The 23,139-nt window shown below is 44.1% G+C and overlaps 1 protein-coding gene across 1 annotated transcript in view; it reads left to right on the top strand.

Moving 5' to 3' along the window:
• TFAP2D (transcription factor AP-2 delta) overlaps positions 1-23,139 on the top strand; it is an 86,266-nt gene that overhangs the window by 6,492 nt on the left and 56,635 nt on the right. The window contains exon 3 of the mRNA XM_085609140.1: positions 3,184-3,244. Within this exon, the coding sequence (XP_085465266.1) occupies positions 3,184-3,244 (61 nt within the window). The remainder of the gene's footprint in view (positions 1-3,183; positions 3,245-23,139) is intronic.

Raw genomic sequence — 23,139 nt, 5'->3', positions numbered from 1 at the left:
TCAGGGCCCGGCTCGGCTAAACCCGCTTTACTCCCGCTTTCTGCGGCCACGTCTGCTCTTGATTTGTTTTGTCGCTGTACAAATTTCGCCCCATTGCCTGGCACAAAGCGGGGCATTTTTCAAAAGAGGGGATTAGGAAATTTGCAAGAGGCCGGACAAAGAGTAAATCCCGTGCAAAAGAGCACCGTAGTTTATCCAATTTACGACTTAGTGCCATTCAACTGGTCATTAATGCAATGTCATCCGACCAGACAACATGCTCGGCCGCTTGGAGGAGGAAGAGAGGCGAGTTAAAGCGCGGGGACAAAGGTATTTGTAAACTACTGTCGTTCAGTGAAATATAAGCCGTTAGTATCATAGCCGTCATTATAATTATGAACGAGGAAAAAATTGTAATGATGGCAATAACGACACTAATAATAATAGCTGTAATAAAAAATTATAGCGATAATATTAATAAAAACAACGATAGTAATATGATCAATAATAAAAATAATAATACTTATTTTTCTTACTACTACTATCATTATGATTGCTGTTATTATTATTGTTGTTATTGTTATTATTTTACATTCATGCTGATTTAAATCCATGAGCTTTGAAATCTATTCCCAGCTTTCCCACTTGGGCATGTTGTGTTTTTTTTCAGTAAATCAGTTATGTATCAGTGTCTCCATTCCCTTACCTAGGCAAAAAATACTGAACGTTTAGAAACATATTAAAAAGTGCCTGCCTCCGCTTTTTAATTATTATTGTCAATTATTATTATCTCCAAAATGCATTTGGGTGGGTGGCCCTGGTTAAGGTGTTTGCTCCTTTTACATTTTAATCTACCTGTACTTTCAAAGGGAACCAGTTATTCTGTAACGTATTTGACAATTGCTCGTTCTCCTCACGCCCCTATATTTGCAATGTGGGGCAGAGAAAGGTACCGCTGAGGGCAAGTTTAGGTCAGGTTTCCTGGGTCCAAGGCCAGCCAGTCACTGAGGTGCGCAGAGACTTAAACACTGTCCGCCATCTTGGGTCAGGTCCGGGCCTACTCGTAGGTTGCTTACTCGCAGCACTCTGGTTACTTCCAGGGACGCTTCAACAGGGTTAGCGAGGAAACCTGCCATTCCTGGCGCCTCTTACTCCTTAAAAAGTTCATCAGCATCCCCTCATTTCGAATGCACCGAATGTAAATGAGTCTCCCCCGAGCGGAATGCTAAGTGGGCGCCATTGGTGCGGAGGGCGCAGGAGTCAGAGGAACAGATGCAAGGAGTCTCTGGGCTGTGGCCTCATCTTTCAGGCCCCTAAAAAGATTTGCCATGGCCCACAAAGGGAACTGTCACACCTTTGCCCATCAGAGCCGTAATGTATGCGGCTTGGCCCGCCCCTCCTGCCCGAGCCCGATAATCACTTTAAGGCCCGGCGCTCAGAGGCAGCCGTGACTGGCCCTGAAAGGCAGGGCTTCTCTCTTGCTCGTCTGTTTATGTTTTAACAAGGCCGAGCTGTTTATGTCCGCCTGGTTCCGTCGCGCGAGGGCCGGCGCTTCACGCCGCCTTCCTTCCTTCCTTCCTTTGCGGCCTAGTAAGGGAACCAACCACCTGTTAGTGCGACCACGACTGCCCCGCATATGCATAATGGGGCTTGGATGTGAGGGCACACAGCCGTGGCACAGACACGACCCCTAAGGTGTACCAGGTCCTCTCTGCCAAGTGTACAGGCCTGCACCAGTGCACACAGACGCGTCCTCTAAGGTGCACGCAGTGTGCTGTCAGCCACGTGTGCAAGGCAGGCCTGTAGAGTAGCCCTAACCCATAAATCCATGCAATGCACAATCAGCCTTGCCGATGCATAGTGTAGTCACAATGCACACTGATTTCTTGCACCGTACAGCTTTAATCTGCTTACCAAGGTACCTTTATGCACATGGGAAATTACCTGCAGCGCACACGCAGCAAACCATGGTGCGAATGTTTGGAGAATGTTCTCGCGTGTCTACTACACACAACACAATACGTTGTTCACATATCTATAGTGTACGTGTAGCACTCGCAGCGTGCATTTATAAAGCAAGTTTGCATTTTATCTCCTCTGCATCTATGGGTGACATTTATATCCTGTCCAGACATCACAAGTGTACGTACACACAGTATTCGTACACCGTGCACATGCAGCCGGGCACATTGCAGATACAGACAAATCACACATTTTCTCCACTGCACACAACGCCCATTTATACCCTGTGATTACGTATGCGCAGTTGGCATAGTGCAGGCAATGCACATTGTTAATGATACTGTTAATTACGTAGCCAGACACTGCGCAGACCCAGGCAGAATATTCGCTCCTTTCTATTACGAGCAGGAATCTGTACCTTGTAGGGTGGCCCATACGTATACTAAAACCATGTAACACAAACTCCACCCAGTAATACATATTGTATTCAAATATCAGCTTCACCAGTGGTGTGTGTATAATGTGTGTTTATCCCATACAACCTCCGTGTACGTATGTCTTGCAAAGACACGAACCGTATCCCAATTTTTTGTATGCCACGTAGTCCATAGTTTTATCAGACACATTAGAGTATCTAAAGCCAGGCACTGCAGATATAGAGAACAATAGCTCATGGTCTCACCGGCGGGGAGTGCACGCGCGTGCCTGCATGTACAGATATCCACAGGTGCGTGCATGCACATATTCCCACACGCGCGTGCATGCGTTGCTCCTGTGTGCGCATTGTTCCACCTGCACACGAAGGGGCTCATTTACAAGCCCTTGCGCCGCCGGTGCGTCACTTTTAATATGGGTGACTGACGCACCGGCGGCGCAAGGGGCTTAAGCCCCGAAGAGGTGTATACATACTCTGGGCTGGCGCGCGCTGGGAGAAAGCATGCTATCCTCACATGCATTCAAGGGAGACATTACATCAAGTGCATGTTTGACCAGAAATCCTGCATGGATGGGAGCTTGCAAAGTGAACCTGGTCATATCCCATGGCTTCTAGCGCTGTTCCTGTTTTATAAAGTGTATCTGCCCCGGGCGCTGTATGAAGAATGCTTGATGCTGGCGTGTTACCATGGAAGAACCACGTTGCACGTGTCGTGGCTTGAATGCAATGAAAACGCTCCCCCCGCAGCGCTCCACATCAGACCACGGCCACTGTTGTAACTTGTGTCTCTGTGTGCTTTGTTGTAGGGCTCGGTGGAGGCGCAGTGCGGCCTGGTCCTCAACGGACAGGGCGGCGTCATCAGGAGAGGTAAGTGTCTCGCCAGACTTGCACAGGTTTATGCAGAGACAGGCTGCTCAGCGGCTGTTGGGCGACTATCAATAAAGACACGTGCTCTGTGCAGGCTTAGGTTCAAACATGTGAAACTGCGGCTCGCATTCAATAGCTTGGCTGTAAATGTGTGGTGCGCAACGCGCTCGAAGGGTATCCAAGCGCAAAACACGCACATCCATGGTAAATCAGTTCTGCGTCAGTCTCTTCTCCTTCTCTTCCCTACTCCCTATCTTCCTTGGTTCCTCCTTTCTTTAATTCCTCCTCTCTGAACCCACGATAACTTCCGGCCTTCCTTGATTAATTCGTTATAAATTAGTTTGTCGTCAATTCCCTACTTCATCCGTTCCCTCCTCCTTCTCTATTCAGTCATCCATTACGCACCCCACCCCACCTCCCCTACTCGACCACCAACCTATCGCTTTTATCGAATACATTTATTGTACGCAACCTACCGAGTTTTACCTACAAACTACTTCTATTAACGTATAGATGTTTGTGGGAAATGAGAAAGAAATTGCTATATAATATCGACCTTCGATGTATTCTGATTAGAATTTTTGGTTCTTAATTTTCTAAATAAGACCGAGATAATTCGTAATTTTTTCCGTATTCGAACAAAAAGATAAGAGTCGACACGGAATAAAATCCAGAAAAAGCCGGGGCCCCGCCGGTGTGTACAGATCGCGATCCCGCGACACTACCTTGGCGACGGCGTCTGTCCTCAAGCGCGACTCCAGCCTCAGGATCTAAAATCACCCGAAAGCAGAAAATGATGAATGTTTGAAGCCAACCTACACTGATGGCCGTCCGTTTAGAGGAGCACAAAATTGAGATATACTCGTTAATTTTATATTATTTCATTCTATACAAATACTACTATTTGAAATATATATATATATATTTTTACAAAAACAGAAATCACATAATTCACATCTAGAGGCTTTATTTATTATTTACAAGCACCAACAGCATTTAAAAGGCAGAGAATGTACAAAAAAGGCGGGCACACCCATTTGGGTAGAACTATTTGTAAAATGCACACTACGTGTGGCCATTAGTATCTGACACATAGGATCTATGCATATATGTTATATATTTGGGGAGCGACTTGGAGACGGAAAGAGGAGCTCAAGAGTAGTTAAAACGCCTCCTCTCTTTGGAGCTGTGGGGACTCTTCTCGCACCTCACACCGCTCCTCTTCGGAGCTGTGGGAACTCTGCTGTGGGGACTCTTCTCGCACCTCACACCGCTCCTCTTCGGAGCTGTGGGGACTCTTCTCGCACCCCACACCGCTCCTCTTCCGAGCTGTGGGACGCCTCTCGCACCTCACACCGCTCCTCTTCGGAGCTGTGGGGACTCTTGTCGTCTCTCATACCACTCCTCCCCGGAGTTGTGAAGACTCCCGTCGCACCTCACACCGCTCCTTTTTCGGAGCTGTGGAGACTCTTATAGCACCGCTCCTCTAAGAGCTGTTGGGACTCTTCTGGCACATCACACCGCTCCTTTCCGGAGTTGTGGGGACTTCTATCGCACCGCTTCTCTTTTTGGAGATGTGGGGACCCTTCTTGCACCTCACACCGCTCGACTCCGGAGTTACCCTTCTCGCACATCCCACTGCTTGCCACTTCGAGGCTGCAGGGTGGAATCACACCCACAGTGTGGCGGCTGCTGGACGTGCGTGTCTGGGCCGGGCGTGGGGTGGCAGGAGGGAGCGCCAGGAAAAACCGTTAGGATTAGCGCCGAAGGATGCGCCGGGCACTCCGAGGCTGGTGCAGATGGTACCGACGGGCAGCACCCGCCGCCCTAATCCCCTCTGCGCCAGGGCATCCCTTCCAAGACCCCGCGGGTCCTCCCCAGGGCGGCAGATGCACCAGAGGCCTCTGAGCGGCTGAATCCGGATTACCAAATACTTCCCTGCAACTCCTAATATGGCGGCCACTCCTTACAACAATAATACACACATGGACAATAATAAAGAAACATTCCATGGAAATAATACAAAAACAACAACGGATTAACACATATAAAGCGCCCAGGTAGAACATGTTCACATATGAATACAGACATAACTCAATTTCCCTGTCTGTATTTATTATTAAATATGGATAGAAATGGAAAATACGTATTTTTGTGTGTGTTTTTTTTTAAATTCAAAGTTGTCAATCAAGATTACTAGGCCAATAGTTCAGATTGAGAGTTTAGGGACTTCTAGACATGGGGGGAATGTTTGCTGATGCAGTTGAGAGAGCTGCAGATGAGCGCATGTGTGTGTGCTTCATCACTCACATTTAAATAAGAGCTACTGATGTATAACATACGGGTCTTTACAGTATTAAAGCCCATTCAGGCGTTCACGCATGAGCGCAATTTATAGATTAAATTTACAATGAAATATTTTAGCTGCTGCTTTGTTATTTCGCAAACCTCAAAATAAATGTACAATAAACACTGAAAAAAATTAGCAGAAAATAAATATGGATAAATGAAGTCTGGACTGCCCAAACCAATAAATTCCATAAAACTGTGAATCATTAAATATAATACTACTTTAGTGACTATTTACGGGATGAAGTACTCCATGGTGTACGTTGTAAGGTTATTGCAAGTCCCCAAGGAGTTCTGTGACTGCTCAGAGGAAGGAGGCCACAGACGAAGTTCCTTTATAAGGAGAATAACAGTATCCTTATGATCTACATTAGGAGGATTCCTTATTCCTTGTAATACATACTCAAACGCTAACCCTTCCCACAAACCGCTTAAATCCTTGATGTGTTTCTCTTAGATATAAAAGGGGATGTTTGCAAACAAGAAGTAAAAAAAGGTACATTCTCTAGTCCAGTTGCACACACACCAAAAAGCCGTTAGATATTTGGTGTAAAATATATTTGAAACAGTTTAATATAAGTCAGAGTTAAACATGCTGTGGCTCAGAATGTTTAGAAACATGCATAGATAGATTCTCTCATTCCATAATTACTTAAAGCGTGCAAAAAATAAACATTGCCATAAAGATCACATTTTTCTAAACACTGTTCACCTAGAAAAGCAGAGCAGAAAGAAAAGCCAGATGTTGTACTTTAAACTGCAGCTGTAATTATACTCCATAACCCGCCCTCTCCCCTTGGATTTTGGCTCTGGCATCAGGCATTTCGAGTCAGAACTCAGTTATAATCAGGGCCACTGGAATTATGCGATATTGCGACCGTGACTTTTTTACATAATGGTACACTTGATGCATTTGCCACATAATCCATCTTCTGCTGCATAATCTGCAGATTTTAACTAAAAAAAAAAATGTTTCCAGCTCAAATAGTTGAAAAGTTACTTAAACTCAGTGACACGTGTTGCAGCACAGTAGAAGGCCCTTTGCACGGGTGACTAGTCACCTTTCTGTTGCTTATTTCTATAGTTTGCTGTTAAACTGGTACTAAAGAGGTGCAACCAATGCCCAAACATTGTTAACAAGCGCAAGCACATGCCAAAATAATGAATACTGTCACCAAATGTGCAGCACTAGGCCACATAATTTGCCTTTTCTTGCCACATAATTTACTTAACGTGCTGCATAATTTGACCCTCCCCTGCTACATAATTCCAGTGGCACTGACAATAATACATTATTATAGCTGAGCAGCTACGTCATTTCTTTATTACAGATGTCACAAGCCGCCTATAATAAGGAAATAGCAGATTTCCTTTTTTACAGGGATTGTAGGCTCCCATGTATTATATTTTTATTATTGTTGTTATTAGAAGTAATAGTATTAAAAGTAGCATTGGTATTAGTTTTATTGTTATTATCACCCCTGCTATATGGTATAGTTTACCAGTTGGCATTATGAGCTATCTATCTATCTATCTATCTGTCTATCTATCTATCTATCTATCTATCTATCTATCTATCTATCTATCTATCTATCTATCTATCTATCTATCTATCTATCTATCTATCTATCTATCTATCTATCTATCTATCTATCTATGATATACAGTGGCACCTCTGTATTTATTGTTAGTTTGTTTACTTCATGTGCACATTTTGTTTTGACGGTCCTTTCAGTATCGCATGGCAATCTGCACACAATTTCACAAAAACCTAGTTCACTTTTTATTGATATTTCCTTAAACAATTAGGTCAGATTTTTCTATAGGGGACAAATTTATAGGGGTTTGGGTGCCAAGATGAGTTCTCAATTTTAACACCAACAGGCTCATTTGAGATAAGATACTGAAAAAAAGCCTAAATCAAATGACATGAAATTTTGAATACACACCTAGGTCAGTTTCGTTTGTGTGCTCTTCCGCATTTGGTGTAAATACATTTATTTGTTTTTCTGCAGGGTTAAAAAAAACGTAGCTGCATTGACAGAAAATAACCAGAAATCTAAAGGCATTCAAAACTTTGGAATGTTATGCATTACTGGCCGTTCGGAGCTCATATTCTGCTCTTCCGCCATTTTGTGATACTTCATGTTGATCACAGAGTGTTTTGAAGTCTCTGGACATCATTCTGAAAAAATACATTTTGGGGCATGGAGGACAGAACTGTCGCACCGTATTCCATGTAGGGCCTGGGGTCAGGGAACATGAGTCAGAGTCAATGGTCAGAGTGACACAGTAGAGTCAATGGCTGTGCCCAGAGGGTATGAGGGTAGGGAACTTGACAGAGGCCATTGCCAAAGGCTGAGTGGGTTAGTTACTGACGTTTTAGGACAGCTGTCAGGGAGTGGTGAAAGGCCATGTACAGTAGGCACTGTGGACTAAACACAGGGCACATCCAAAGGCTACATACAAGCACCAGGACTTGCTGGGTACAGCAACGTACTGAACACAGTGGGCGTTAAGGCCTGGTTCCTGAGCTGTGGGTATTACCACATGTCAAAACCTGAACTCAGTACCCGGTGGGCAAAGCCAGTGTTCACACTGTGAGAGATGGGGGATGGGAGTACTAGGCCTAACGAAGCAAGTTATCTAAAAGAACTGCTGAAAAATGACATTAAAGAAAACATAGATTAGGAACAATTAAAAATTATAATAAAACAGAAATGCCCCAAAAAATCAAAATCCCTTGATGGGACATTATTGCTAAGATCTGAAACCTAAAAACCAACAGCTGAAATTCACCAGTTATGATGATTCATGAAATCTGAAGCACCCTCAAGGCGCTACTTGTGACTGCACATGACATGGGAAATCCCAATTCAGATGGTTTCTTGGGTAAAGGGGTACTGGGTGTAGAACTTTGAGATCCTGTGCGTGATTCACGAATGGTGACTGCGTCTGGTTTCTGTTCAATGTGGGGAAAGAGCAAATGTCCATCTTCAAGCAGCCAGGCACATTCCAGGTCCATGCACGAAATCAAGTCTGCAAGCATCTGTGGGCTCCGGGTTATTTCCTGCCCAGCTATCTATACATTGTCTTTTTAAACAACAATAACACTAGTCAATGAAGATAAACCAACACTGGGGAAATATGCAGAAGAAAATATGCTGCCCACATTCCAAATGTGGTGCCATTTATTCCAGCTATTTGTACAGGTCACTTTCTTGGCCAATCTACACAAAACTTTAAAGTATCATAGAAAACTAGAAAAACATTTTTACTAAGGTGTGTGCAGAATTATCAAACAGTGTTAAAGTTATCAGCAAAATGAATCTGCTTTTCTTATGGAATACGTGACAAAATCACAATGAAATAGCTATTGTGTATTTACTGTAGGGTAGGTGCAGACAATAAGAGTAGTACCCTCGAAGTACAACAGCCCTCCCATTTTTTGTTTTTCTCCGTCCAAAGAGGCAAGCATCCCGTGTATTTTACTTAGAACGCTCACCCACACACCGCTGTGGCATACTACATCCTCGAGTTCATGTCCGGTCATCTAGTACCCCCAGACAGGCTCACCCCTTTCATTTCACCGATGGGAAGGGGAGCCCTTTGAATATATGTGGGATACAGGTTTTTTATTTTTAATAATTTTGTTTTTAGGTCTCCTGATACTACTTTAATGTCCTTGAGGGACTTTAGACTGGGTTAAAACCATGTGGCGATGTGAGTGGAGAAAGATGTAACTCCCACATCTCTATGGGGCGTCAACATGTTTCCATCCAGGTTCAGAAGTGCCCCTAATGGTCAACTGGCCTCTTCAGGACAATGAAGAATTCCTATAAATTAGGCTCTCTTGGAGTCCTACACCCTTACACACTTGTACATTTGTTCCAAATGTATCATTCACACACATACAAAGCAACACTTTGGTGGACTGCGCTCTGGTAATTTCCTGCGCCTGTTACCAGCAAAAAACAAGGGGACCACATAATATATCTTTACTCAAAATCAATGACTGATTTTGTGAACTGTGTGCCCCTGCACACACTATTTCTTGTGTTCGAGGTGCATAGTCTGGGCATTCTGGATCCAGACATCTTGGACCACTATGCTACCACCTCCCTACTTTAACTTTAAACTCAAGTACGTATCATGCCACAATAACTCTCATTCAAAGTTGTGTGTGTTCCTTACAATCTAGTTGTGGTATGTGCTTATTTGTATTATGGTTTGAGCAGAATTATCAAACGATGCCAACATTATCAGCAAGAAAAATATGCTTTTCTTATGGAGAAAGTGACAAAACCATAATTAAAGAGATGCTATTGTGTATCTACTGTAGGTGTTCATATTTATAAGCCACTTGAGTGAAAATAAAGGAGCTCAAGTAATCATGTTGCAAGAAAAATTGTTGAAAGATGAAATGTTATGTTGTTTTCTTTCTGCAGCTTAACTGACCTTTTTATCTTGTATACTCACAAAGTTTATTGCAAACGATTTTCCACTGGATAAGTATGTTCTTTATAGCTTCTACATATGAATAAATAGCTTTGCATAAGTCATCCATGCAGATCTACTGCAAAAGTGACTTTCCACCTCTTGTAGAATAGAAGACTCCAGTCTTGATATATTTGCAATCCTTGCTAATAGGTTTAGGGGCAGTTTGAATTTTTTGAAGGGATATATTTAGAGTCCATATTTTTGCAGTGGTAAATCTTAATCTTTGTTTAATAGTGACCAGTATATTTACTATATGCAGCTTCTGATGTCAGAATGTGTCTATAATAAGAAAATTACCTGACTACTCACTTGTAATAACTTATTACATGCGAGAAGTGATGTGACGGCCCATGTACTTGTGCTGCTGACAGTCTGAAGCTCTTCCTAATCCATGGAAAGTAGAGGGTATAGACACCTGCCATGCTTTCCATGGAGTTGAGGCTGTAGTTGATAGCAGTGTGCCTCTGAGAGGGCAGAGGTCACACAGCAGCAAAGCTGACTGCTGCAGACTCTCAGGGAGGAGAGGGCGTACAAGCTCGCTCCGCCCCCGTCTGCATGCCATTGAGGGAAATGAAGGTTAGGGAAGCACCGATAATATGGAATAACATACCCCAATGGGGTACATTTAAAGGATACCGCAAGTGACCAATTTCCATGTCGTTCTAAAGGCATTCAACCTTCCGCCAAGTGCATTTATATTGTAATGGAGCTCCAAGTGACTTGTAATATCCTTTTAATGTAAATGCATAAAATGCTCTACTGGACTTAAATGTGCAATGCAGCACCAGTAGAACATGTTTTTATATGCATAAGATATCATTAGAAGCCGCAATCAATACATGCTTTTAATGGCGATTTGGCAAACATGATATTGAAAACTATATCCTGTGTCCATTTGTAATAATAACTTGCTTTTTTTCATATAACATCTCAGGTGACACATCTACCATTTCTACACACCGAAAATAGCAGATAATCATATTTCCCAATCTAGGGTGCTCAATTTACCGATCCTCGCAAGGCTGGAATATTGAGTCTGCTTTGCCAGGATTCAGACATGTAAGCGTCAGATCAACACCTATGTCAGCAGCAAACATTCAGCTGGTTGAGCTGTACTGACAGCTATCCTTCCATCTAAAACAAAAGCCGGGCTAGTCCCTGTACCAGCAGTAACTATGGAGATCTGTAGAACATTGACGAACAATGGCCCAGAGGACTCACTCTAGGCGACAGGTGTAAAGTGTATATGCACATGGAATATATAAGCATGCCACTGTTGCTGGAAGAGAATTGTTTTAATTGTTTCATAATTAAGTGGCACTGGAGGACCACGTTATGTGGAAGGTTTCACCAAATTATGTGACAAGGAAAGTAAAAGTGCCAAATTATGTGGCAGGACTCACTACATTATTTGACTAGGAAAGAAAGAGTATGTGGCTGAATCAGGCACATTTTGAAGCAGTATTATTTCACTATTTTGTGACTTTAGGACAGATTAATAACATCAGGCTAACTGTCTCACACCATCAGTGGCAGTTTAGCTCTTAAAGACAATCAGTTACTACAACAAGACCTGTTACCTTTTCCAATAGGCCCACCATGTGCACCACTTTATTTCAGTACCTTTTGTTCCATTTGAGCTAGAAACATTTTTTTAGTTAAAATATGTAAATTGTAGAGCAGATGTGGATAATGTGGTGAATCCGCAACTGTGTGGAAAATGCTGAGGCTGCAGCATTGGCAAATGTCTGTGTCTCTGATAAGTAAATATTTAATTTTCCTTTATTGCTGAGTTAGTTAAAATCATTATGTAAACAATACAAACAAAGGAGGTTCAAATATGGCTAAAATGACATGCAAACCATGTTGTCTAATTCAGTCCCAAAGTTTCAATAAAATGATCAAGCAGAACAAGATGCAGAGAGATATGAATTTTAATACTGTTTTCAATAATCGCAGCCACTTTTAAGGAACTATGGGACTCACTAAATACAAAATGATGCAGCGCAGCGCTGCAAGCTATTTTGCTGCTCCTAGCTGCGTCATTTTAAAAGCATCCTTGTGCTTTCCCCTGTGCTGGCACACAATTGGCTGCCATGCTGCAGTGCAGGCACCCTTGTGTCATGCTTTAAGGGTGTTAATTTTTTGTGTAGGAAGGAACACCCTGCACAAAAACAATAATTGATGGCATTTCCCTTTCTATACGTGCTACAGAATGCAGAACACAAAGAAAGAGGAAAAAGAGGAGAAGTAAAAGTATTTCTCCTCGTTGTCCCTCTTTACGCCTCCCCTAAGGATGGTTAGGATTCTGACGCATTCCCAGCTTTACAAAACGTTGTAAATCTGGGAAGTCGCAGGTTCCATGGATGTTGCATGGGAACAACTATAGCAACACCCATGGAATGCTCCTTTCATGCAGATTAATGCATGAAAGGGGCCCATATTTACAAGGCCATGAAAAGTCACGCAGGGTGACTTTACGTGGCCTTGTAAATATGGGCAAGCCCAATGCGCCGCCAGCGTGTTAAAAAAACAGTGACGCACCGGCGGCGCAATGGGCTTGTAAATGAGGCACTAAATATGTTTTCTTTTGTGTTAGGATGTATTTTGCAAGTGACAGCTCCTCGAGGGAGTGCTGTGGGCCGGTGGGGCGGGGGAGGGGCAGGGTGGGGGTTAGTAAACTCCAGCATACGGCCGAACCGAGTTAAGTACATAAATAAATGAATAAAACAAATTACATTGCGCGCACTGTACCGCCGATTGCGTTGCAGCGTGCGCAATGTAATTTGTTTTATTTATTTATGTACTTAACTGGGTTTGGCCGTATGCCGGAGTTTACTACTCCCCACCCTGCCCCTCCCCCTCCCTGCCTCACCGCAGCACTCCCTTGAGGAGCCACCGCTGTTTTTTACATATCAACCCCTTCTGTGTTCCCGTGAATCCCTATTTGTGAGTGATTTACCATTATAACAATTAAACACAATTCTCTTCTGGCAACAGTTACATAGGTACAATGTACATATACATTTTAGACTCAGCATCTCTAATGATTCTAGCATTTTTGCACGCCACATTCAGAAAACAGAACCTTTCCTTTGGCTCTGTTAGCACCTTTGTTTCTTTTCCGTCTGGTGCTGTATCAGTTTTGTCTAGTTTTTTCGGGCTTGACAGCACAGCTGGATTCAAGATTTACTGGTATACGAATTCTTTAAAATATAAAAAGAGCAGGCTTTGACTTCACTCAGAGGGGTGTTGCCATCTCACGTCAAGCTATTCGGTGAAGCATTCAACCTTCTAGGGAATGCTGCCACTGGAATCCATTAAAAAACATTTCACATGTGAAAAGTATACTCACTCATCACACTTTTTATCACATTCAGTTCTTAACTCCTAAAAGCCTTCTATACAGAAAGCCATTCTTTGTACTACGTTTCCCCCCCAGCATTGACAAAGACAGTAGATTTAATGTTATACGCTAAACACTGTTGTTCCATGCCACACATGCGCACAGCATTGGTGCCATGCTTCTGATTGCACGTGTTAGCGCATTAAAGCCAGGTGTATTAGCATTGCCAATGCTTGTCTTTTATAAGGTGCAGCACTGAATCATTACCGCCAGCCAAGGGATATCTGAAATGACTGTTTCTAGAATCGCCAGATTGTAATCTTCTCCTTAATAGGGCTTATTATAATTTCATCGAAAAAGAAAGCAGTATCCTTTACTTTGTAGATTTGCTGCTGTTATAGATTCTCAAACTACACTCCCTGTGATGTATTAACCTTTATCGGAGGGTCAGGGATCAAAAGCAGTTCACAAAATTTAAGGCTGCCTAAATAAGACAAAAGGTATAAAAAAATGTAAAAGAAAAACAATTTCATTAACAAAAAATGTATTTTATTTTTGCACTGTTAGAAATGGGGGTCTCTAGTTGGCAAGGGCTAGCACCTTTGTCCAAATAGGGACCCTTCTTTCTAGTCAGGGTAAGGGAGTTACACTCCTTAAATAACCCCTGCTCCCCCCTTGGTAGCTTGGCATGAGCAGTCAGGCTTATCTTAGAGGCAGTGTGTGAAGCATTTACACCTAACCAACAGTAATACAGTGTAAGCACTACAAAAGGACACCACACTAGTTTAGAAAAATATCCAATATTTTTATATACTTGAGACAAGACCAAAACGATAATAATCCCCAATACAGTACTTAAAAATCTTCAGTTATCAAAACAGCCTTATAAAACAGTTCCTTGATATCGATAGCTCTGTCCGGGGCTATCACGGCGTCGTGAACAAACAAATCCAAACAGTTCTGGATGACTGCAGCATCGCGGGCCAGCTACGGCGTCAGGAAGACCCGCAAACAGTACCTTTCAGAAATGCAGGGCGTCGATGACCTCTCGTTGAGCTTCCGAACACACGGCGTCTGCAGGCGTTGGTTCCGGAGGTTGTTGCAGGAGTCGTCAGGGCCCTCGAAGTCACTCACGTTGCAGATCGAACTCCTCTTTGTTGAAGGCAGGAGCGCTGGCTTCGGCAGGCGTAGGGTGCTGCGGTGCGGCGTGCGGTGCCCTCAGGTCGCGATGCGAGCAGCGGCTCGGTGGCGGCGTCAGATGGTGTCGGCGGTGAGATCAGGGTCGCAGTGTGAGATGAAGGCGGGCTCGTCACTGTGCTGGCAGGTCACGGTGCAAGCAGCGGCGTCGCCGTTGCTGAAGCGCTGTCGACGTCGGTAGGCCAAGGCTGCGGTGCAGGATGAGGGCGGTGCGTCATATAACTTTACAAGTGGTGCCCTCGAACCACGGTGCAAGCAGCGGTATCGATTCCGGCGTGGAGTGGCGTCATTGGGGGATACCAAGGCGTCATCGTGAAGCGAGGCAGTGCCCACAGGTCGGGATGCGAGTAGTGGCTCGGGGGAGGCATCAGCAGGCGTCGTCGGTGTAACCAAGGTCGCGGTGCGGCTTTGCGGTGGTGCCCTCTGCAGTGCCTTCAGGACACGGAGTCGGAAGCGGCATCGTAGACGGCGTCGAGCTTGAAGCCTGCTGCTCCTGAGACTTCTTGAACAGGGGGCAAGCTCTACCTCAAGCCCTTGGAGAAACTTACAAAAGTAGATTGCAGAAAGTTCAGTCCAGTCCTTTCACTGCCCAAGACAGAAGCAGCCACTGCAGGCCAACACAGCAAAGCACACAGCAAAGTGGTAGTTCCTCCTCACAGCTTCTTCAGCTCTTCTTCTTGGCAGTCTTCTTGATCCAAAAGAGTTCTAAAGTCTTGGGGTTTGGGCCCCAATATTTATACTAGCAAATCATTTGTCCTCTGCAGGCAGAGGATCCTGTACCTAGTTCAAACCAGTTCTGGGTGCATTCTGCCAGTGTGCACCTTCATCCTTTGTCAGTGTAGGCAGGGTCATCAGACGCACCACAGGAGGTGGAGCCAGCATCGTGGAAGGCAGGCACAGCCCTATTCAGACCCAGGTGCCACTCCTCCCACCCATCTATGTGCAGATAGGTCTATTCAGCCCTGTGCTGACTCACCCTGTCTCCTTGAGTCTCCCCCAGCCCCTGTCACTCACAAACCAGACAGACAATACACAAGCTAGCAGATGCAGGCTGGATTGCTAGGTTAGATAATACCTACTTTCTAAAAGTGGTATTTTCAAACACAGAATGGTAAAACCATCTTCACTAAAAGATGTATTTTATCATTCTTTATTTATTTATTTATGTATTTAATATTTATGTATTTACTTATTTATTTACTTATTTATTTGGAGAGTTTTATATAGCGCTAGCTAGACCCGGAGGTATCAGAGTGCTTTACATAAGGAGACAGCGTGTTATCAGTTACAGAAAAATTCACATTAATTAAATTACAAATTCAATACAGGAGTTATTGGAAGGACGAGTGTCAGGATTCAAAAAGAACAGGGGGAGCTGGGAGTCCATTGGAAGGAGACAGCGGCGGAGAGAAAGGCGAGACATATGTCCGAAGTCCGGCTGGGTTGGTGACGGCCAGAGCGGTGTGCCAAGGTCAATCTCCCCTATAGCTGTCGGTGCAGCTCCACCGGGAATCGGCTATGCGGTTCGGACTCTGCTGGATGAGTTTCAAGATTCAAAAAGAACAGGGGGAGCTGGGAGTCCATTGGAAGGAGATGTCGGCGGAGAAAAAGGCGAGACAAATGTCTGAAGTCCGGCTGGGTAGGTGGTGGCCAAAGCGGTGTGCCAGGGCCAGTCTCCCCTATAGCTGTCGGTGCAGCTCCACCGGGAATCGGCCATGTGGTTCGGGCTCCACCGGACGAGTTTCAAGATTCAAAAAGAACAGGGGGAGACAGGATAATGTCATGCCCATGACAACTGGTATAAATATAAAATTGAGGGTGGTGACTTGCAGCAGGCAACAGTCCTGATCTGGGTTAGTATGCACTTCCTCATATCTAGAAGGAGGACGCAGTACAGGATGACTGTTCTTCTTGGATCTAGGAAACTGCTTTTGGAACTTGAAGTTAAACTCCCACATTGGTTCTTGCCGAATCCCAATAGTCTTTCTGCACCAGACATTCTGAGGTCAGGCATACTAAACTCGAATTTCTACCATGTTCCCTGGGTCAGTTAGGATTATAGGATGTTATAATCAAACTGCCCATTCTGACCTATGGGGAACAGGTAGCCTTGCAATTGTGAAAAACGAAGTAGGCTGTAATTCACTATCAGGACATACCACACACACCAGGGCATGTCCTACCTTTCACATACAATGCACCCTGCCCACAGGGGCACCTCGGGCCTACCTTAAGGGTGACTAACATGTAGAAAAGGGAAGGTTTAGGGACTGGCAAGTGTGTGCACTTGCCAAGCTGACATGGCAGTCCCAGACTGTACACAGGCTCTGCAATGGCAGGCCAGAGTTACACTTTACAGGCTGTTTGCGTGGGTGGCACAATCCAGTGCTGCAGCCCACCAACAGCATTTGATTTATGGGCCCTGGCACTCGCAGTGCACTTTACTAGGGACTGACACATAAATCAAATAGGCCAATCATGGAAACACCAATCCATAACACATTTTGAGGAAAGTGCGCAGAATCATTACACCAGCAAAAACAGAGTCAAAACCGGGAGGTCAGAAAGTAAAATCTCAGGGGAAACACGCCAAAAGATGCCAAGTCTAACATATCATATGTCCGCCATAGAGCACAATATTCCATTCCTGCAACTCAAATGCAGAGAGTTTTAGACCCAAGTGCCTTATTTATAAAGAAAGTTCTATGCTGTGTAACCTCCTTCGCATTAGGGAATGATTAACACTTGTAAATCTACAGACTAAAATATACAACTATCTTTACATGGCCTGTTTTTGGAAATAAGAGAGGGCAGGCCAATGACTATCAGCAATTGATGGACCATGTGAACAGCTTACAATTGACCTGATTTTCTGGCTGTGGCGAGTAGCTTCTAACAAGCACAGAATTCCATGTTGTACTCCCCAGGGCATCTAGCAACAGTTGTATGTGCTAGTGTTCTCAATCTATTAAATAAAAATAATTTTTGGGGTCATTTGCCACAAGCTAAGATAGCTCCTGTATCATTCTATAAGGAGAGGATGGCATTTCTCGCCCTCTCTCTGCCAGAAGAAACTAGCAACAATTATTTTGCATTACTCACAGGTGCAGGGCATAGACTTGTTAAATAGGGCCACGGATTTACAGTGTTAAACAAGCATTTGCAATGCAATAGGTCTCGCATTTGAGAGAGTTACAGCTATTGGCATTGTAAATGATAACATATTTTATGTATGTGTTTACCTTTGGAACCGTATAAGTGTTTAGATATGCAGCATATTATACATTACTTCTGCACATATCCACTGATCGGGAGGTGCACTGCAGAAGGAGTATTCCTTTATATAATGGATTCGAGTACGCGTGCTCAGTATACAAAGAAGTCCCTTTAAAGAGGCTGCAATGGCACCAATCCACTGATAGATGTCCCTTGTGAAAGCTGCAAAGGAGATACTTTGCTGGTAGGTGTCCTTTCTTGATGAAGTAAAACACACTGGAATACCAAGTCACAAAAGAACTGAAAACAAAATAAAACAAAATACCCTATTGATGTCTTTTCATAACATAGTCCGTAGGTATTAAATCATTAAATCACAAAACTTGCAGGTAAAGTAATACTGTGTTTTCTAATGTAAACCCCCCCCCCCCAAAAAAAATATTGTCTTGCAAAAGACCTTGATGTATTTAACTGTTTAAATAAAAGGACACGAAAGTAAAAGGAATGCTGCGGCAAACAGGCGTGTGTATTTTATTGTGAAGGTGGTGACACCCGGCTGTGGTTCACTGCCACTTAAGCTCTTATGTATTGACATGCTGCTTACACCTTAACCAAGAGCCAATCTAGTGTATACAAAACATACCAAAGTGGGTTCATTCTTTCCCAGACAGCATTGCACCTCCAGACTGCTGAATGTCTGAAGGCAAACAGATGAATTCTGACCTGCAACCTGTACAGCCTGGTTAGTGCTTTGACATCCACGTTGGAAGTGCAACACTTGTGCCTCAGTGGGCGTGAGTTACAAGACGTCATTTGAGCTAGGCGCCAGCATTGCTTATTGTGTCCCTTTAAAGAGGCTGCAATGGCACCAATCCACCGATATATGTCCCTTGTGAAAGTTGCAAAGGAGACACTTTGCCACTATGTGTCCCTTCTTGATAAAGTAAAACACACTGGAGTACCCATTCACAAAAGAACTGAAAACAAAATAAAACAAAATACCCTATTGATGTCTTTTTATGGCAGTACAGAACACATGCGGGCGACTTCAAAATATAGAAAGAACACGGGGGAAAAAGCAGAAACAGGCAGATGGAACAAGAGCTTGTAATCGATGCTACATGCTCGCCAGTGACAGGCACTAGTAGCACTGACTCTGCTCTAGCTATTAATTTGCCGGCTCGCCCACCTCTAGTCCCTGGAGCCAGACAACAGCACTGACTGCACTGAGTTGCAGTGCCACATGCCATCACTAGAGGTCTACAGCACCGTACACTATCACCGACTGCACTACAGCAGGTGGTCACTAAAGGTCTCACTGCCAGACTCCAGCATTGGCTGCTGCAATAGATTGTAAGACAACTGGCCGCTCCTAGAGGTCCCTGAAGCCAGTCGCCAGCACTACGTGGGCAGCACCTGAGCTTTAAACATCCTAAGCTAAAGCGCGGGTGCCGCAATTGCTTCAAAAGTAAAGAAAAAAATGCTTTTCTATTTCTTCACTTTTGCAGTAATCACGGCGCCCGTGGTTTAGCTTAAAATATTTCAAGCTAATAGCCCTAGTGCTGCCATTGTTATCAAAGGACATAAGCAGAAATAAACAGAGATCTCAGATGGGGGTGGGGAGAGACAAATAAAAAAAGTGGGAAGGATACGGCGCTGTTGGCCAGCAACAGCTGGTTTCGATATTAATAGCCGCTCTCAGGCAGCAGCAGGAAAAACAAGGAGCGAGGGGCGGCTGGTGGTGGGGGGGTGAAAACACAGAGGAAAGCGGCCGTGCATATTAAACGTATGCGCGGACCAGGCACCTTTGCAAAAAAACAACGAAGTAGTCCCTACATTAAAAGATACTGCCCTGCAGCGTAAGTTAGCTGTAGTTGGTCGATGCTGCTTCCTCCAGACTTGGAAGAAAGTGTAAGTGACGTATGGAACCACTAGCCAACAATCAGTGAGATAAAAAGAGCAATGCCAGATTTCACCAATGGCAAGCAACAAAACAAAGAGAAACGCAATGGGTGGAGTTTCACTAGTAATACTGATTACTTGATGCCTTGGAGAGGTACACATGTGCTGCCTATGCGAGACCTAAAGCAGGGACCACACTTTCAAACACGCGTTCCTGGACAGTCACTGCTAATACTTGAGAATGCTGTCTGGAGAAGGTGCCTATGGGGCTTTACAGTAGAGCTCTCCATCCTCATCCAGCTGCGATGTTTGGATGTCATCAGCATATATATAGCCACAATTGACCCACAATGATATATGTAGGCATACTAAAGACAGTGCTTAATTTGTAAATAAATAAGTTTCAGGGCTCTCGTGCACTTTTACTGCCCATTGCTGTGGTCACTGCTTCCAATTACAGTAACAACACAACTACTAACCACCACACTCCTACACGCCTGACAGTTCTGACTATTCCAGGCTCCCAAAGCTAAAGGAATGGCTATAGTGACATGTATTGGTCATTTTTAATGTATATTGAATTAATAAGAAACTATTGTACTTGGTTCTAAATTAGACAAACCGCGCCACCATGTGGCATACTGTCAAAAGTGCCAGAGCTGAGAATTAAGTACCGGTGCCGAGCTCCGGAAACCACTGGCTCAAATTAAGCAGTGACTAAAGAACAGTAGTGAGAGAAACAAAACTCTTGGATCCACTACACATGAAGACATAAGACTGAAGAATCAATAGACACAGTTCAAACCTTTGTGCTTCATAAAGTTAAAGTGACGATTTTCACTCGACACTCCACACTACTACCAGATACTGTAGGTATTTGAGCAGGATCGCATGGCCTTCAGAGCAGGCTGCACTAGCAGCTTCAGCAGAGTGCACTGAGACTCCACAGACCCAGATCAGAGGTCTAGATCTCTCCCACCTGGATCTTGCTCCTCTTTGCCCTTGGCCTTACTTCATGTTGTTCCGCTCTGCCATGCACCCTTCTCCTCCCACGACTTGGCCTTGCTCTACTCTGGGCAGGTGTTTCTCATTCATTACCTGGTTCTAGCTCCTCTCTGGCTTCAGTTGTGTGCCTTTCTACCCTACATCTTGCTCCTCTTTGACCCCAGTCTTGTTTCTCATTTGTTCATTTCTGACCTGAGTTAATACTCTTCCCTAGGTCTGACTGCTCTCTGACCTCACTGAGCAGGGTCTTGCTCCGCACTGACCAGAACCTTGATCTTCTTTGACCTTGGCCTGGTTTCCTCCTCCCTTATGTGGTCAATTCTCGAGCCTGGTGCTCGCTTCTCTCTGACCGGAGTGTCTCTCCTCTCTGATCTAGGCTTACCACAAGATTTGTCTTTGTTTCCCCGAACCGCGAAGCATCTTGATTTGTTTCAATTCCTCAATATGTTTGGCTCATTCAAAGGCACGCATAGGTGCATTTCCAGTTAATGAGACGTTGCAGTAGTTGGCGCGCCAGTGACGCGCTGCTACCTACTTTGAAGAACACATACAGAGCTAGTACAGTGACGTCTTACTTGTAGGACTCTCTGGACATTGGTGCCAGGACACACCCTGCGCGTGTTTTCTGTGCCAGCAGTTATCAAGCTGTCAACAACCAGCGGAGTTAAACCCTTGGATCTCCCCGGCAGCATGTCGGTGATCTGCTGTAACTTTGTTTTTAATTCTGAGACTATTGTTGCAGGTTTGGGACTGAAGCTCTTATTACCAAGCTTAGCACTTTGGAGTATGGTGAAATTCTGAATTCAGACGATTATTATAGTCATCTTCTGCTTTAGAGAATCTTTAAGTGATTGTTGCCATTTGCCCGCATCCTTGGCTTTCTACATAACTATTCTTTCGCTACTAGGCTGAAGTAAACTGTGAACACCTTTTCATCTATTGCACCCTAATTTTGTTCGAATGAATTACATTCAACTTTGATTTTTTTTCCTTCTTTTACATATTTCACTTTTTAATTGTAACACTAAAAATACCCCAATAACTATTCCCCACTTGCAACAACCAGGTGTCAGTTGTGTGACTTTCTCATCATGACAGCTTCAGTGATCCCATTAAACAATAGAGGTGTCATAAAGTAAAATAATGCCTTTCCATCTGTTTAGTTCAACTTGAATTTATTTTTCATGGGAAATTACCAGAAAGTGAAAGACCAACAAAATAGTTACGGAATACTTTAATTTTTTTAGCCATGCCTTTGACCCTGCCCCGCACACTCACTGCCACCGCCCCATTGCACTTATAATCACAGTTTCCATATTCGTTCAGCGCACTTCGACCACTGGCTCATGCACCAGTCTCTGAAGGTCAGGCATAGTATCTATGGTTAAGCTGTCTTTTCGAGAGTGCCACTTTGTACAAAGGAATCTGCAACAAACTTGCAAGATGTGCATCCTGTGACCTGTTCTGCAGTTTGCACTTGACAGTCAACCTTGTGTCAGTGTGAGGCCTGCTGAGAATGTGTAGTTACTTTTGGTTCTAGCTAGAGAATGTACCTTTCATTCAGTAATCTGGTAGCAAAATATAACATAAACAGGGCCTTGCTGTGCAATGCAGTAAATCAGCCGATTTCCAGAACCCAGGCAAGTGACTTAAAAGGTGACTTTTTAGTGCAGGTAAATAAGCAGTAACAAAAAGTCAGTTAAGCATTTCATACTCCAACATTTGAATAATAAATATAGAGGAGTTTAGAAACCATTTCTAAACTCCTCTATACTTACTATTCAAATGTTTTATTTCCGTCTCTGTGACGTATGTGTGTTCAATACTTCATTTTTATATCCGTCTCAGTACTGTGCATATCTAGCTGCGTCCATCTCTGTCCAGACGTCGCTTTCTGTCTCGTCCTCACTCTCTTTGCATCTCTGTCCGTCTGCCGCTTGTCTGTCTGCTGAGCTGTCTGCATATCTCTTTATGAGCTGATTTGTCTGTCCGTTTCTGTATGGCTGGGCGTTTCTTTACGCTCGTTCTTCAGTCCATCGCATTTCTTTTTGCTCGCCCTTCTGCCCATCTTTACCTTGGTCTCTCTGTGAATCTCCGTTTGCTCATCTCTGATGTCTGTGCTTTTCCATGTGTCTGCCTCCCCATGTCTGCCTGCTTGATTATCTCTGTCTGGCTGCCTTTGATCTACCTGCTCATATTTGCCTGCGCATCTCTCCCTGTGTTGTCCTGCCATGTTTGTGCACGTTCTTCTCTCTATCCCCGATTGTCTCGATTCATGTCTATGCCTCGCAGTCTGCATCCCAATTAAACATGTCTGTGTTCCAGCTCTACCTGTCTCTGTGCATTTAATTCCCAGGTCCCGCCATTATTTGGGCATCCC

This window comes from Triturus cristatus, chromosome 6 (assembly GCF_964204655.1).
Source record: "Triturus cristatus chromosome 6, aTriCri1.1, whole genome shotgun sequence".
In the NCBI taxonomy this organism is placed as follows: Eukaryota; Metazoa; Chordata; class Amphibia; order Caudata; family Salamandridae; genus Triturus; species Triturus cristatus.
The sequence above is the reverse complement of the archived record's forward strand: the minus strand, read 5'-3'. Positions and strand labels throughout refer to the sequence as shown.